Source organism: Gallinula chloropus (genome assembly GCF_964237585.1).
Source record: "Gallinula chloropus genome assembly, chromosome: 19".
NCBI lineage: Eukaryota > Metazoa > Chordata > Aves > Gruiformes > Rallidae > Gallinula > Gallinula chloropus.
This window is the reverse complement of record NC_140104.1, coordinates 1,957,759-1,975,605: the sequence shown is the minus strand read 5'-3', so window position 1 is coordinate 1,975,605 and position 17,847 is coordinate 1,957,759. Positions and strand designations below refer to the sequence as shown.

Sequence of the window (17,847 nt, the reverse complement as noted above, 5' to 3'; positions counted from 1 at the left end):
GGAAGAGGAGTGTGCAGTGGCAGGAATGTGCCGGGCACTCCAGAGATTCCAGAATGCCCACACCAAGGGCTGGCTGCAGCACCTGCCTCTCACTCTTAACTCCCTGTTGAATTAAGGTGAACTTGACCTGAGCTGGGGGAGTGCTGATGTGGACCCTAAGCCATGTCACCCCAGAAACACAGAGGATGAAATACAGTCGACTAAAAGCCCTGTACTTTTATTCCCATCCTTCAAGCCATGATTGCTGCTGACAGTCCCTGTGCCCGTGCTCAGCCTGCGCTCAGGCTTGGTGAGCGTGCGTTATCCATGCTGGACCCTGGGAGCTGGTTACCAGCACACTGGCTGCTCTCTTCCCAGCAAACATAGCTGAGGAACAAAGTGGAGATAAAAGTTTAATCTTCCACAGACTGTAAAATCCTTGGGGGGAGGAACGTGGCTCAGTGTCACCGGCACCCTTTCCGCTGGCTCCCAGCCTGTGGCATGCTCCTACCCCAGCTGCAGGCTGCATGATGCTGGAGTCTGGTCCATCCCTCCACTAACACAGCTGCTTTGAGGGCAGGTCCTCAGTTTTGGGGGTGACCTATTGCATCAAGGCCTCTGTGCACCTTGTCAAGATCATGTCATGTTTGGACACTACCAGATTGCATCAGCTCTCCACAAGCAGCTGGTGGAACTGCTCAGCCCATGAGCCAGAGACCCCCTGGGGCAGACCCTGATGGAGCCCAGCACTGTCACCCAGGGTGCTCAGCAGCAGAAACACCACTTTCCTCCCCGCCCCTCCCCGAACCAGTCACGAGAGGCAGATGAATACAAGAGAGCTGGAAGGGAGGTCAGACCACAGGGCTGGAGCTGTGCTTCCTGCGGCACGGCTCGGGGGGGCACTGGGCTGCAGCTCGGGGAGAGCACCCCTTCCCCTCCCACACCATCAGCTGCAGTGAACTGAAAAAAATGAATTTAACAAACAAAAAAAACCCTGAATCTTTATTTCTTTGAGATGCCTGCTCCCGTGGGAGCTGCAGAACGTGTTCTATAAAGGAATCTACATAGAAATAAATAAGCAAGAGCTCCTCCATGAGCTGTCTGCTGCCACTTCCTCCTGCTTGTCGCCATCTCCAGGCTCAGCTTTGGGTACGTTTCCACACACATTGGGTTTGTCACCCCCAGCTGTCACCTCTCCACCCTCAGTTGGAGAGCGGTGCCACTTGCCATCAGCCACATGTTCCTTGCAGTGGGAGAACTGGAAGTACCTGAAAAGTCAGAAGTTGGTGTTCACATGGGGACAGTGGCCAGGAGTGGTTTTTAGTCAGGTCCCAGAACGACTGCCCAGTGAAGAGCCCAGCAAGGTGAGCTCCACAGAGATGGGGCCGTGGGGGTTATGCTTAGCTGGGTTGTACCCATGGATTTTTGGGGCTACCCTCCTTTTCCAGGTCAAGGTAACTCCTCACATTGGTGCTACTGGTCGCTGCTGCGTGGCAGATCTGCTAGAAACAGCCATTTCAGTAACCACTTGGGAGCAAGTGTTGTAAAAGGGTGATGTAAAGTGCTTGTGAAACCAGGCAGTGGCCCCTCCTGAGCCAAGCGGGAAGGGGACAGGGACCTGGTTACATATGGTGGGAAGAGGGGTTGAGGCCAGCCTGGCTGTGCTGAATCCTTGCAGAACCACAAGTGCCTCCATCCAGGCTGAGCCCGTTTGCTTGAGTACAGCTGCTCTGCCTGTTGTGGTGGGGATGCAGAGAGGTAATGGTGTTAGTGCAGTGCCCTGGGATGTCTGGGACACACGCTGATGCTCAGGTGTTCCCATGGGTGAGGCCAGGTGCCGTGTCCCTTCCTGCAGCTCCCTGCAGTGACACGTTACATTCCACATCTCCAAAGGTGCAGGCAGTGCAGCACAGCTGCCTCTCTCCAGGTACAGTGCATCGATGGGGATGGCGTTGGCAGAGGTTTTAACGAGTGACAGGCAGTGATTCCTGCTTCCAGGGCTTCCGCTGCCATCAGACACTGAGGTACAAACATGGACAGGGACCTGGGCTGCTTCCAGCGGGGCAGGGGGAGCAGGGTAGGTCATGCCCAACTCCCAGCTGAAGGAGGAGTGAGGGAGGGGACCTTCCCCCTGCTTCACCCGGCCAGGGGCTGAGCAACCCCTATCCCAGCACCCGGCCCAGCACCCTGGGGATGTTTCCCTCTCGACAGGAGGATTTCCCTGCCCGCCAGCATCACTTCCGAGAAGTTCGGAAATACTTAAAGAAACACCATAAAGGGCGCGGAAAGAGCCGCGTTCGGAGCGGACCAGCCTGGGCTGCAAAGGGGCGGCTGCCGGAGCTGGTGGGGGGGGTCCCCACTCGGCTTTTCACACCCCCCCTCCCAGAGTCCCCGGGGCTGCCCCGCGGAAGGCGGCGCCGGGCGCGGCGGCCCCGGGGGAGGCGGGGGAAGCGGCGGGCAGGGCGGTGCCGGCGGGAGGAGGCGGGTCCGGCGGCGGGGTGCCCCTTCCCGCGGCGGGCGGAGAGGTGCCGAGGCAGCGCCGTGCGAGCGGTGCCCCGTGTGCCCTCCGTGCGACCCCCGCCGAGCATCCCTTTCCCCCCCCCCCCTTCCCCTACCCCCGCCCCGGGCCGCCGCCGGGGCATGGAGGCGGCGCACAGCCTCCCGGTGCTCGACGTCCTCCGCCGCTTCGGGGTAACCGAGAGTTGCGGGCTCAGCGCGGAGCAGGTCCGCCGCAACCGGGAGAAGTACGGACCCAATGGTTAGTGCGGCGGGACGGCACCGGGGGCGTTCTGCGGGAGGGGGGGAACCGGGATGGGGTGGCCTGACGGGGCACCGGAGGGGACCCTTCCGCGGGGACTCTTCCTGGCGGGACCGGGAAGGGCTGGGATGCTGCTCTGGGACACCCCCCCCGCCTTCCCGGGTCTTCCCTCTCGCCCCGCGGCTTGCGGAGGAGCCGCGGGACACCTGTTGATGAGGGGAGCGCTGCTGGTGTCCATTGCGGGGCAATTACTGTGGGTACGGGCGGCGCGGGCAATTAGCGGGGTGTTAATTCCTCTGGCGGAGCGTCTGAAAGCGGAGGGGGGGCTGGATATGTCGCCGGGAAGGGGGGAAGGGAAGTTTCCCCGTTGCCTGTGGGTGAAGGAGGGAAGCCCCAGAGTCGGGGCAGGGGGTGTCGCGGTGGGGGGGCCGCCGCTGCTGGCTCACCGCAGCCCTGGGCAGGCTGTGGGTGCTGTGGCGGATGAGGAAGGGGTGGCCGGGCGAGATAGGGTGTAGTCAGGTCGCTAACTCTGTGTGCCGGAACTGGAGGGTTTTAGGGTGAGTTTGGTCCGGTGCTTTGGAGCAGCAAGACCTTTCCTGAAGTTGTTCAAGGAGCTAGATGTGTAAACTCTCCTGGGTTGGAGCTGCTTGTGCCTGATTGTTGCTCACAGCTGAGGCTAAGGAAAACCTGATTAGATGCTGGGGGGATTGCTGTGTGCATCTTTATTCGCTGGGCAGCTGTTCGATGGGGTCAGAAGGCTCAGCCTCCTCCAGACAGGCTCTGTAGGCAGCAGTCATCTGTGCTGGGCTGTGCTCAGGGTCCCCCTTCCCACCAGTGCTCCCTGTACTGGGCAGCTTCTGCTCTGTTTGCTGCATCAGCACGGTCAGGTCTGCTCTCAGGAGTTCTTGCCCTGGAGCACTCTGCAGAAGGTGTAAGTGATGGAGCATCACACCTGCCCTTGTTTGACCCGATGGAGGAGGGCAGCTGGGGACCTGCCTGGTTAGCCAGGAGGGGAGCGATCCCTCTGCTTTGGGAGGCTGAATGCAAACCACATCCGTAACTGAGAGGGATGCCTGTCTGGTTTCAAGGTGTAATTAATTGCTCCCAACACTTCTGCACCGTCCCTTGGCCCCGTGGGAACGCGTGGCCGTGGGGGTGGTCTGCACGCACAGCAGCACGGCTGCCGTGGGGCTCGCAGCGCTCTCGCCCTCCTGTTTGCCCAAGTGAATCACTGTCGCTGAGTCAGGCACGTTGGCTGCTTGGTGGCATCAGGCTCTCTGCCTTGAAAGAGGGAGCTCAAACGGATGACGTAGGTGTAAAGCAAAGGGTTAGTGGTGGCGATTAGTTTGTCTTTTTACTCCCTCCCCATCCCCCCCTTCCTCCTTTCCCTTCCTTCAAGCAGTGGCACACCTCTCTGCAGCCTTGCTTCCTGCAGGGTCTGTCATTCGATCTCTTGTTGTCTGTTGATTTGCAAGAACTTCTGACTTTGGGATGTCCCGTGGCTGTTGCCTCCGGGTCTCCTGTACAACACAGCTCACAGCAATGTGCACTTGTTGGGAGCTGTCATGTGGGCAGGGCGACCATCAGCAGAAATGCAGTGGAAGATTTTTAAGATTTCTCATCTTTTGCAGTTTTTGTGCCCTTATCTGTATTTTTCTCGTGGTGTGGATGAGGTACAGACAGATTAGCACAACTTAAAATCGCACAGAATGGGGTTTGTTTGGTTTAAAACCTTAATGTTTAGCAAACAGCCTTATTTTTCCAGCCTGGTGAGAACTTGCAGGTTGTGTGGTGGCAGCAGGAGCTGAGCTCCCCCAACACAGTGGGGAACCCTTGGGTGCCCCGTTTGGGAGAGCTGCAGGGCAGGGGTACTGCAGCGTGGCACGGCAAGCTGGGCTTGCACCAGAATGCAGGTCTTGGGAGATGGTCTGGCTTAAACTGCATTTTAATTCAGACTGGAGTTCAGCCCCAGCAGCGGAAGCACAGGGCAGTTTGGGTATTTGCTTGAGCTTGCACAGAAGGGGGAAGAAAATTCAAATCTTGCGTGGCTTGAAGTGCAGAGCAGACCTCAGGCTCCAGCTCGTTTCATTTTCACACCCTCCCATCTTGCTTTCATTCATTTCCTTCTCAACCTGAAATCAAACTGCCAGTGTGGCCATGAATCACAATGTAAAATACATCATCTGTCTTAAAAACTGCCTCCCGATGTACTTCAGAGAGCTGCCGTCTGCTGCTGCTTTATTGTGTCAATGCATCTTAAGAAGAAAGAGCTGCAAGGAGCCCCAGCACTGGGTGAGAAGCAGCAGCCCTTGTTGGGGTTTATATCAGGAAAAAACCCCAAGAAGCTTTGTTTTGGCAGTGTATTCTTTTGCAGCCTAAAATTGCTCGTTTCAGTCCCAGTGCTCACATTTACATTTGCAGGAGGAAACAGAGAGCGATACTGATGAAATAATGCCTCCAGCTCGTGGCTTGGCAGCCAAGCAGTGAGATATAGATTACTAGACTGGAAGAAGATATTTCTCCATTAGGAAGAGCTCTTGTTTTAGTTTCAGATGTGTCATCGGCGCTGTCGGCGCGGCCGCTTTATTTGCCAAGGAAACTGGAGACGCCACAGAACGTTTAGGTCTCACCATGGTGATTCCTAAAAGGCTCCTGTATCTCCAAAGTCGATTTTAAACTACTAAATGCTTTGGATGCTCCACGTGTGCTGGGCGGGCACTTCCCAACCACTCCACAGGTTGCTTTGACACTGCAACGCTTAAAAAAATGAATAGATAAAGTATAAAAGCACAAAATGCACATCTTTTATAACAGGCTGAGGAGGGGCACATGGGGCTGTAAACATTCTTCTTCCTAAATGTGAACCCAGGGGCAGCTGAAATTATGTCTGTTTTGCCAAGGAATGATGGATGTCAATGTGCATCACCCCACGGATGGTCAAGTGATCTTTCTGTTTTACCCAGAGCTCTGATTTCTCCCTTCTAAATGGATTTCCATGTGTAAATGAGCATGCATTTCAGGCAGGAGATTGCCAGCGTTAATGCATATGCATAACTCTATTTGCTTCATCGGTAACCTAAATGGACTGTGAATGTCAGTGGAGTCAAGTGCTTGGCTGGTTGGAGTATAGGGGCGGTTGTCTCCTCTTGCATTTCATCTCCTCTGGCTCTAAAGCACAAGCCCCGCTGCCATGTGCAGTCAGCAACGCTGATGAGCAGGGTAGGACCCTGCCTGTCAGCCCTCCTCGGGGGCTTGCCCATCCTCTTCTTCACCTTTACAGCTCCTAGGTGGTACCCGATGCTGTTTGGAACCCCCCGTGCCTCACCGTGAGGCGCAGTGGTAACGGTGTTTATGTGATGGCTGGTGTCAGTGTTCCCAAAACCAGGAGTAAACTGGCTTTTCTTCTACAACGTGCCTTCCTACATCTCCCTGAGTGCTTCCTTTCAGGATCTTGGAGCCCTGGTGTGTATTTCACCCTGCATGTGCCCGAGTTTGCCTGGGCAGGAGGAGGTGATGTCCCCAAGCCCGAATCCAGCCTGTGATGTGTTCCCGCTCTCCCCAAATCCATCCGGGCTCATTCATGAGAAGCTTTGCCACCCTTTGGTGTGAGCATTGCAGCTGAGTCTCTGCTTTGCTGGAAGCAGCAGAAAACACCCCCTGACAGATTCTTTCTTTCCATCCCCATGCCCAGGGCAGTGTGTAGAGATGCACACACCCCTGTGCGTACGCTAATTGTGGCGCGTTACTTAACGTGGGGTTAGCTGCTGGCGGTTGCTAACCAGCCAAGGTTACACTCCAACTCTCTCTTGACAATCAAAATAAAAAAAAAAAATCAAATTTCTCTTCCATGCTGAAATATCTGAGATGGAAGGAGAGGAAAGGCAGTATTTTCTGACTCATCTAACTCTGCTTGCTGTTCTTCTGCGCATCGCCCACCTTTTCCACCCCCGAAACACACGCTTAACAGTCTGATTCACAAACATGCTATGGGGTTGGTGTGGTGGTGTGTGGTTTTTTTTTTCCCCCTTCCTCCAAATCCTTTTCCCTTAGGAGAAATGCTGAGGCATTAAAACCTTTGTGAGCGCCTTGAAATTTGGGGAGAGACTAGAGAAAATGTTCCTAATTGGGCGAGAGGAAACTCGGGGTTTTCATCCCTGTGCCACGCTCTGAGGTTACCCACTTCCCACCTACCTTTCAGAAGAACTGTGAATAAAAAGCAGTGTTTGGGAAAACTGATGGCCACTCTCAAAACGCTGCAGGAGCTGCAGAGGGAAAATTTCCAGGGTGAGGAGGGGCAGGGGCTGCACGGTCGAGGAGGGGATTCTTCGTGCAGGTCTCGTGCGTGCTACCAGGGCTGGCCTCCTGTATCCTGCAAGTGTTACTTCATTAGTATTTTCATTTCGTTGCTGGTTTAAAGCTGGGGGTGGTGCAGCTGGTGCTACAAAGCCCTGATTTGAGGAGGGGATGGAGGCGTTGTGGATACCCTGCTGCCAGCCTTGGGTGCGCTGTTTCCCGGGAGGGCTGCAGCGGGTCATCCAAAAGCACTGTTAGCAAAGTAACATCCCCTTCCCCTCCAGCTAATCCTCTTCCCAGGTATTTGGGGTGCCTGCTGTGACCTCCCTGCTCCAGCCACATGGCTTTGGCCAGCCTAGTGCAGTTCTCCCCATCTCCACATAGCCACATGGCTGCTCTTTGCCTTTCCAGTGGCGTTGGTCTGGTTGGCTGTTTTAAGCCTTCTCCAGTTGCTGGATCTGATTTGAAGCTCTTGAGTCGTGTTTCTGTGGTCACATCCCTCCAGGGAAAATCCCCTGAAAAACACTGTTGATGTTTATGTTGCAAGTAAGTTTTCTTTTTAAAGCTTCCCTTCACACCCATTTTGCCTTGAGTGAAAAGCAACCCCCAGTGCCTGGTGTTGCATTTGCTTTCTTCCTACCAAGGAGAATTTTGATTTTTGAGAAGTGTCCAAGTCATTGCCTTTCCACTCTGTGTTTGATCTCCTCATGCAGAGATGATGGTGTGGAAGCAGGAGGCTTCTGGCTGCTGTTAAATCACCCCTGTCCTGTGGGTTGGGTCTGTGTTGGCACATCCACAGCCCTGGCAACACTTCTGGCATGGACCTCCACAGTAAATCCATGCTGGGTGCCCACACTTGCAGATGCTGGTGTGAAGCTGGGCTGAGTACAGGCAACTATGAGCAGATGGTGGTTGTTTTATGGTGGTGATAGCTGCCCTGTGCAGCACTTGAGAGCTGGGGTGAGCACAGCTGACCTCTGCCTTCCTGATGCACGAAACCTGCCCCAAGAGCTGCATTCCCCTGGCTCTTCTGCCATCCTCAGGGGGAATCTCAACTGGGTGTTGAAAGATGTGATAAACCTCATGAGGCTGCACGCATCCCTGAGATGCTCCTTTTCCTGGTCCTGAAGAAATAATGTTACTTGATGCATCTTCCAACATTCAGACCTCTGGAGGAGCCAGCTTGCTTTTCCTCCAGCACACAGCATTTGCAAGTGGGTGGGATGCTGATGCTGCTCAAAAAGGGGGTTTAGGGTTCCTTTTTTTTGTAAGCCTCAAGCCAGATGTTGAGTGTTTGCACCCTGTGCCTCTCACCCAGCTGGTCCAGCCCTGCTTCTGGGGCCTGTGGGGCATCTTCACCAGCCACAAAATCCTTCTTGTGGAGCTCACTTGGTGGGTCAGTGGGTGCTGCATCCCTGTTACTGTTTTGGGGCTGTGCAAAGCAGCATTAAGATGTTATGAGCAACACCTCCATGGGGAATTAGGGAAGTGAAAGCAGAGTGGCACATCTGCTTTGGCAGGTGAGGGTGAAGCAGGGTGTCTGCGTGCTGATACTGCAGAAGAATTCTCTAAATATCCTATTTAATTTTCTTTTCCCAAAAAAAGCTCATGGAAGTGCTTGGGCAGCTCTGGCACACAGGGCAGCACTCCTTGCCCAGCTCATTACTCTCTGCTGACCAACCAGCAGTGGTGGGAAGGAGAGGATGTGTTCTCCTGGGCTGGCTGGTCTGATGGGGGTCAGTTGAGTGACTGGCTGGCAGAGTGGTCCAATGGGGAGGCACTTGGGAGCGGGATGGGGACCAGCATGGACCGTGCTGGTGTTCACGTCTCAATTAGCAGGGAGGAAGTATTAAGGCAGGCTGTGATTGTCAGGAGAGGGATGGGGTTTTGTCCCTCCTATTTTTATATTTTCTTTAACTTTTTACTTCCTCCTTCCCCCCCATTTTTCATGTTTTTTTTCCCCCCTTCCCTGGGTTCTCACCCAGCGTTCATGGTGATCCCCACTGTACCTGAGTGGGATGAAGCCAGCAAAGGCAGCCTCCCCACCCCATCAAAGCGTTTGCCTTGGCAGGAGAAACAGCTGGTACTGGGGAGACTGGGAGGACTGGGGAAGGTGGAAGGGATGGAGGAGAGGGGCTCATGGCTGCTGTGGGAGGCCTGGATGTGGGGCAGAGCAGGACCAGTCTGTCTGGGGCTCAGTCCAACCAAAACCCTGAAAGCACCAACACCCCATCATCCCATCTCCACCTATTATTGCATATCTCATTTTCTTTTTTTAATTTTTTCTGGCTGGTGTTGTGACTCATGATCCTTTTTTGTATCTCAGTGTTGGTAGTGCCAGAGGTAGAAAGTATAACAGTAACCTCTATTAAAGAATAATATATATATAAACTACCGACTGCTGAGTCGAGCTGGTGTCTGTACCAATCACCTCCCTGGAAAACAGGTAGCAGAGAGCAGGGCTGGTAGTGCAGAAGTGTTGAAGCACCAGAGCCAAAAAGCAATAGAGAAAATTGTGGTTACTTGAGTATTTCCATGACGTGAGCATGCGCCAGAGGCTCCTCCGGGGGCGGTTAACCCCTCGCAGGCAGGGCTGCAGGCAGCTGCCTGCTCCACCAGCAGCAGCTGTGCAGGTAGTGGTGAGCAGTGCTGGGACAGGAGACTCATTATTCCTGATAGGATTAATGGAATTAATGCTATTGGGTCTTTTTCAAGCCTCCCTACCCAGGGGCGTTCTGGAGTCTCCATCTCTGGAGAGCTTCCAGCCCCGTGTGGACGCCGCCCTGTGCAATATGAGCTGGGGAGCTGCTTTGGCAGGGGGTTGGACCCCAGGAGCTCTCCAGGTCCCTTCCAACCCCTGGGATTCTATGTCTTGGTGGGTGATTTGACAGAGTTGAGCCACTCATCTCGAGGAAGGAGGGTTGGGTTTGAGTCCAAACTGTTGCTCTCTTGAAGAGAAGTTGAATTAATCCTTGCTAGCAATTGGCTTCATGTATTTGCTGGGGTTGTTTTTGTGGGAACCTCCCAGGTTTTGAGGTTTGGCTGCTCATTACCACTCCATAAAAGCCTTTTCTCTTTCTTACCCACTGAGGTGGTAAGTCCAAGGTCAGGCTGTGGTTTGGTAGCCATCCTGTCTACCTCCTGGGATGGAGTCCGTGCCCATATGCCACTTGGTCCAGCACGTCCCCAGGCATGAGGCTTCTTCAGGGCACGCAGTGGCATCTCTCTGTGACCCATGGTGGCTGAGATCTGAAATTTTGTACCTCTTTTTGAAGTCTAGGGATATAGTACCCCCAAATGCAGGTGTCTGCTTTGATTATCAAAATCCTCCTACAATTTAAATGGTTAACAAGTGCCAACAGAGCTTCCTTACCTGTGCTCTCCCATGAACCCATTTGAAATTGTGTGTGTGTGTGTGTGTGTGTATATATATATATATCCCATTTGAGATTTTATATGTACCTATCTCCTATTTCAGACTTTATATGTGTGTACATACATACATACATATATATATATAATATATATTTATATATATAAAAATTCCCCCCTAACATTTGCAAGTCACCTTTGGATAAAAGTTCCCTTTGTGGAGAGGAAGCAAATCCCAGGCACTGAAAAGCTGTGGGGACCTGATGGATCTGAGAGCCCATCTCCCCCTCTGCAGGGTGAAGGCACTCGAGGACGAGTGACACCGCGCTGGTGGCCCGGCCCAGCGCGGCGGGAGGGTCACCGCCAGCTTCGGAGGTGCAATGTTTTGGGGAGGAAATCCGCTTCTTGCTCTTGCGTGTCCCCTGTGCCCCAGGGTTCCTGTCGGCAGTATTTTTGCTTTGGGTGTTTCCTGCTATTTAGCCAGCGTGTGTATTTTAAACTGGTGTCGGAGGGGGAGGTGGGGAAGGGCTGCGAGTTAATTCGGATCAAAAGGAGGGGTTGTGTTGGGTCTCCTTGGCTGGGCAGCTGCAGGAGCAGTGGGGGACACAGTGCCAAGGGCAGCCCTGGTGCTGGTGGGTTTTGCTCTGTCCTGCTGAAACCACCTTTGGCACATCCATGTGATCCCCTAAACCACAGGCCATGGCCATGCTGCTTCTAGGAGCTGGGTGGCAAATCTGTCCAGCTGTCCCTCACACTGGGACCAGTCCCCGTGGTGAGACCCTTCCCCAAAATGCCTTTTTCTTCTTTCTTTTCTCTTTTTCTTGCCCCCCATCTTACCAGAGAAGGTTCCTGGGGCCTTTGCAGAGCCACCCTCTGAGGGCTGTGTTTTCTATGTTAGATATTTGCTTTATTGTATAGGTTGGCTTTTGGTGGTGGTGGTGGGACTTTTTTCTCCTCCTAGTTTGTAAACAGCCTTTCTTGCATTTGTTGCTGATAAAAATCAGGGTGGTTTTGGGTTGTTGTTTTTTTTTTTTTGAGCAGGGTGTGTGGGTGGGGGACATTCTCTCTTCTGCTTCCTTCACAATGGGGCAACAGAAGCACAGAGATCCTTGAGGAGGAACTCAACCCTCGAAGCAGCAGCTCTGGCCCCTGGGGTGGCCACGATGGCCCAGTCTCTGGGGATTTGCCCTTTAAAATATCAGCTCAGCTGGGTTTTGCTGAGCAGGTCAGCATAACCCTCCCAAACTGACACTTTACCTGCCTGTTTGCACTCGCCTTTTTTCCACTCTGCAACCTCCAAGTCAACAGAAGGTCTAAAATAAGGAAAATGTGGGGAGCCAGTGGAAAAATGAAAATAAAAAAGGCCAGCTCAGCAGTGTGGGGTGAGAGAGGGGCAGGGCTGGAGCTGTGTCCCTGGCCCTCTGGCTCCAGCCACCGCAGAGGGTTGCCCAAGGGCCACCGCATCCTTTTGCAGATTTTTCTGGGCTTTGGCATGCTTTGGAGGTCAGGAACCTTGTGTTGCAGGCAGGTAAAGGGAAACCCCATCAGAGGAGTGTTTTGATCCACTCCACAGTGGAGTGGAGTCTTGCAGTGACCCAGGAGGTGACAGGGATGCTCTGTCTATATAGAAAAGATAAAATTATCCTTTACCTGTAAAAGCCTAATTCAAATTATTCTTCCCTTTTACACGTGTGCTTGACATGAATTTATATAGGTATCTGTATGTGCCTATATAAAACAAGATTTTATTCTTATACACAAATGTACATAGGAGTGTGTGTATATATATATATATAATATTTCATCCTAGTAGATGCACACACAGATATTATGCAGTTAGAAGGAGATTATGGAAAAAGCCTAAATGGGATTCATGTTTCCAGGGATCTCAGTGTCTTGCTCAAGGAAAGGAATTGCTTCAACTCCACAGGGATGTGTGATTCCCCAGAGTTCATCATAAAAAGTATTAATTGTCCAACTCACCCCCTTTTCCCATCCAGAAGAACAGATCTTTTCTATCCTACAGAAATTTTTTTCTTCTGATATAATCTAAACTAAGGGCAGCATAGACTTGATTTTCCATGAAACCCCATCCAAGAGGATTGCTGAAAATAGACCCTGCTCTGAGAACAGATACCAGAAAAAGCAAGTGTGTGTGTTGGAGGGGGGTGGGGGGAACCACACACACGCTGGGGCAAAGAGTTCTGGCAAAAAAAAAGTAGTAATAATGATAATCATCATCTTGGTTTGAGTTAATTGAGTTGAAAAGCAGCTCATCAGTGCCCGTGTGGGTTGGGGCCAGAGGATGCACCACCCTGCGGATACACTGGCCGCGGTTTATCAGCCTGAGTTTAGTTAGCAGCAGATGGGAGATGGGCTGAGACACCGTAGTCAAACATTGGAATTCCACAAAGGTTTGCCGTGGCAGAGGCATTTCCTCCAGAAAACAAACAAGTAGAAAAAAAAACCCCTCCAAACCATCCCCAGACCTCTGTGCTTTCGGAATGGAGTCGGCTCCATTGGGCTCCAGGCTTGAGGCAGGGTCTTCTTCCAACCCGCCATGCCAAGTTTGGGTTCTGATCCATAAATACAGAGCCCAGCTCTTGTGCTGGGATTTGGCTACAGGTGGCAGCAGGATCTATTGAACTAATATCTATTGGGATATCTACTGAAATAGCAGGTTTTGGAGCAGAGTGAGCGAGCAGCTCCCTCATCTTAGTGGGGAAGTGTCGGGGAAGGCAGCAGGCCTGGCGGCGGCCTAGCTCTCTTCACCGAAGACACAGGCCCTGACAATATCCTCGTGTTCCCATGAGGCAGAAAAGGTTCCTCATGCTGAGAGGATCTTAATAATCACATTCTCAAAGCACAGCAGGCTTGGAGACAGGGGTACAGGCTGCCCTAAACCAAGAAGTTGTTATGGGAAGGTACTTGGGAGTAACGGAACATGTTAAGAAGGAGCCGTAATAAGATGGTAAAAGCAGACGGTGTGCAGCTGCTTTTAGGCATCAAAGGTAAACTAAAGATATTTAACCAATTCGGTTTCCTAATTTGGGGCTTTGCTTTTGGAGGGGTTCATCTTGCAGTCCCTGGTGGGTTGGCTCTTAGGAGTTTGTCCCAGGAGTTGGTGGTCATGGGACCAGTTTCAATTCAATCCAAAGCCTGACATGTGCAAGATGGTGAGCGGGGAAAAAAAGGTGGTAAAGCAAATGGTTTGGTGGGCTGTGCTGTGAGTGCTGCAGAGCGAGCCCCTTTCTGGGCAAAGGGAGGAAGTTTTGTCTTGTTTTGTGCTGGCAGGTTAACGTGGGAGGTGGGTGGGATGTCAGAGTGCTTCCTCTCCCGCCAAGGGCAGGTTTGGGCTGTGAGGGTTTGGTGTCAGATGCTGAGGAGGGCACCGTATGGCGAGGATAAAGCCAGGGTTACACTGGGGGTAGGAGGTAACCCCTTCCAGCTCGTGTCTTCCCAGGGCAGTGGCTGCTGGGTGTTGTGATGCCCAGAGTCCCCAGGTTGGCTGCTCCTTGAGCCCTGTGGGATGGTGACAGAGATGTCCTCTGAGCAGGGATGCTACCAGTGGGATACACCTGAGCTGCTTGGCTGCTGCTGGATCATTAACCAGGAGCCACCCGTGCTTTCCACAGCATGTGCCTGGCAGAATGCTTTAGTTACATATATTTTCATCATTTGCTCTTTATTGTTTTAATTTGCATGCTGTGCAAGTGTGACATCCTCAGGGGCTCCTCACAGAGGCACTCAGCTCAGCATGAGCACTCATCTGATCCTCGGGGAGGCAGTTTTGGGGGACTCTGTTCCCCAGCCTGAGCCACAGCATCCCTTTGCTGTGTGCTGAGCAGCATCTCTCCTCCAGGAGCAAATGAATCCAATGTTGAGAATGCCTCCTAGTCTCATTCCCTTACTTTTTTAGCCCCAATATCCCTTTCTTTTCCTACTTTTTAGGAAAAGAACCCCAAATACAGTCCCCTCTTGCTCTTTCCCAAGCCTTGCTAAGTTCAGCTGAAAAGTGCAGCCCAATTTTCGGTGCTGAAATTCCTCACCCAGGGACATTTGAAGTCTCCTGGGGCTCTGCAGGTTTTCCTGGTGCTGGCCAGGAATGGGCAAGCTGACCCAGCAGCATGGGGCATCGCCAGGGCTCCTGGCACTGCTGTCTTTGCACATCCCTGTGTTTGCTTTCCTAAACTGTTCCCTGGTGCTGCTAGGAAAACGTTTTCAGATGTTCTGTTGCTGGATGTTGGACTCGCTGTGAGTGGCCTATTTGTGGTGGAGTGTGGCAGTCCAGCGTGCCTGGAGGGGATATAAAGTCACTGGAGCATCTTACCCTGTCCTGGCTGATGCTTTTCTGCCACCGTGCTGGGTCAGAGGAGTTTTGGCTCAGGGTGTGTGTGGCATCACGTCTGGCTTGTGATGTGGGGGGCAGCTGAGAGCTGAGAGGGCTGGAGGCTGCAGTGGAGCCCAAAAGGGTGGAAAAAAATCCCTGGGCAAAAATCCTTGGTTTACTTAATGCTTATTACCACTGGTGTCAGTGGGAAGTTAGCTGAAAAAGTTGTTTTAGGACAATAAAGGAGGAAATACAGTGCTACCTGCAGGGTGTAAGATGAGGACATACCAAAATTGCAACGTGCCCCTTGGTTGGGGCTGTGGCAGTTCTGGCAGAGGGTTCCTGGATGTGGGAGAGTTGGTCCTGTGCCTCTCCCTGAGGTTACAGAGGGGGTCTGCTTGAACCAGAAGTAAGGAGAAGCTTAAAAAACCCAACATGACCCAAACTAAAAAAAAAAAGCCAAACCTAAACAGCAAAACGCCCCAGCTTAAGCTTTGTTTTCTTCAAGCTCCTGTAGTGTGGTTTGTTTTTTGGGGTTTTTTTTATTCTTTTTCCAAAACCTGTTACTATTTAAATGCAGATTTTTAGCTTTTCCACCCGGGAGCCGGAGCTGGAAATTCTTTCCACTGCGTTGGTGCAGGAGGGAACAAACCGCTGCTTTTAGTTTGCTCAAATAATCCATCCCAGTCTGGAGCCACGGGTTTCCTCCACCCCGCTCCCTCCCACTCCCAAACTGGTCCCAGGGATCTGCTGTGGGTGCTGACAGGGATGAGGCTGATGCTTGCAGCTCCCAGTTTTTTTCCCCCCCTAGATTTCCCCAGACTTTATTCTTGCAAACACCACACAGTCCCTGGAGCTGCTGAGCCTGAGCGGTGGCTTCATTTTGGGGGGCAAAATCTTTTCCTCTTATTTTCATAGTGTTAAGGAGAGGAGGTGGGTTATCAGCAGAGAATCAATTTGCTTTTCACTGCTGCATGGGAGAAAGATGCTCAGGGCCCACCAGTCTTCAGGACCACCAGCAGCATGGTGGGGGGAAGCTCGTGCTATCCAACATTTAAGGGACAAGCCATTTCCAGGAATAAAGGAAGGGAACTTTGGGGTGGAATGGGCAAGGTCTTCCTTATTTCACACTGGTCCTTGGACCATCGGTGTGATGCTGTGCTCCCTCCTCCATCCCTGTTCCCCTTTACCTGGACACCAGGATGTGGTGGTGGTGGATAATCTTTTGGCATGGGGACGTGCTGATTTTTCTGGTGAAAAGGAGATACCGTGGGGCCAGATTTCCACGGTGCTTCACTGCTGTTGAGGGGCACATCCAGGATAACTGTTTCTTGTCCCCTGACCCACTGAGACAAGCTTAGCTGGCCAGAAAAGGAACTACTGAGCCTTTCAGCTTCCCCTCCCCAGCAGTGGGACTGTGGGTGTTTGAATGTGCCTGTTCTCCCCGGGGACCCTGTCACCACCCTGGAGGGACTGGTGGTGTTGGGCTGGACTCAATACCGAGGCAGCCTAAGGGTAGGATGAGCAGTTGATCCAGAGTCCTCTCTGCCGTGGGAAGCCCTGTGACCCAAACTAGAATTTTTGGGGGGGCTGATTTTTATTTCCAGCCAGAAAACCAGTTGGGTGGTTTCACCCTAGAGCATCACCTGGAAAACAGCAAGGACGTTTCTGGCCCTTCAACCTCTGCTAACCATGCTCATGTCTTGCCTCACCAGCCCTTGCCAGCCCTAGGCTGCCACCAACCCCAGTGCTTCCTCCAGCCCTAAATTTGCTTATTTTTGGGGCTGTGGAGGTAGCCAGGAGGGGCCCTGGGCTTTTGCAAAGCATGGGGCAGGGCTGAGCACGGGGGAATTACAGGAACAGCAAACCACCCGTGTTTGCTATGGGAGGGGAGGGGGGGAACGACGTTGTATCTTGTTCCTTTCATCTCTCTGCTGCCTTGCGGAGCAGCCCTGAGCTGGCGGCTGTGGCGGGCAGCCAGCGTAACCAGAACTCACCCGCTGCGCAGGAAGGAGCAGCTGCGAGGCGGTAAGCAAATAAGGTGCCGGGAGCCGGAGGTGCTTCCCCTGCCTGTGGCACACCCGGGGTCACCACTGCCTTTCGCTCAGGAGGGAAAGGCTCAGGAGGAAAAGCACCCATGGATTTGGGGCCAGCGCCTCAAGGGCGATGGAGGACACGGGGAAGAGCTGGGCTCTCCTGGAGAGGGTTGTGGTGCAAAGAAGAGCTCTGCCATGGTTGCCGGGATGAGGAGGGGGATGTTCCAGTTGCTGTCCCTGCACCCAGGAGGGGCTTTGTACTTGCTCTTTGCCTTGGGTTGCAGGAGGTGCTGGTTGCTGCAGCCCAACAGGCTCACGTGCCGTACACACGCACCCGCCGCAGCTGCACCCACTCAGGGATGGGATTTCCGTACGTGGGTGGTTGGGGTGTATGAGCTGCTGCTCTGCCCCCTCCCTGCACAATGAGCCCACTGTCACTCTGCCAGCCCTGTCTCCCCCTGCACAACGAGCCCACTGCCACTCTGCCAGCCCTGCCTTTGCCTTGGCCCCTCTGGTTGAGGTTGGGGCCAGCAAGCATCCCCGTGACTGGGGTGCCCGCGGGGCGATTCGGATGGGTGACTCCTGGGGATTGTAATCTGTGGGGCTGCTTTGGTAAACAGCGTGCTCAGTTCTGCAGCAGCCTGATCTCCCTGTCTTGCTGCACAAGCACATGGGGTCTGTGGGTCTCCTGCAGCCAGTCTGGGCTCCAGCAAGCAGAGTGGTGTCTGGGGAGGGGGATGCCTCAGCCAAAGCCTGGCTTGTTCTGCAGAAGAAACCTCAGAAAGTCCCTTCAGCTGCATCCTGAATGGGACCGCATCCTGCCCTGGTGCATGGTCAGAACCTGGCTGAGACAGGAGGTGCAGAACCATCTCCAGGATGCAGCAGCATTCAGGAAACTCAGGTGTGAAGTTGCATGTAAAAGCAAAGCTGTGTGGGTGCATTTAAGTAATAAGCATCCGAGGCCTCTAGATGACTGTGCTTTGCCCTCTGCAAACATTGGGTGGTGTTAACACCATTGGGCTTGGGCTGCTTCTCATCCCAGATAAAGATGACACACCTGGGATTAGTTTGTAACTGCT

At 53.1% G+C, this 17,847-nt stretch overlaps 1 protein-coding gene across 1 annotated transcript in view; it reads left to right on the top strand.

Annotated features, from left to right (window-relative positions):
- Window positions 1-2,619: 2,619 nt before the first annotated feature.
- ATP2A3 (ATPase sarcoplasmic/endoplasmic reticulum Ca2+ transporting 3) overlaps window positions 2,620-17,847 on the top strand; it is a gene marked incomplete at both ends in the record, with an annotated part of 52,113 nt that continues 36,885 nt past the window's right edge. The window contains one exon of the mRNA XM_084273221.1: window positions 2,620-2,737. Coding sequence (XP_084129347.1) covers window positions 2,620-2,737 — 118 coding nt within the window. The remainder of the gene's footprint in view (window positions 2,738-17,847) is intronic.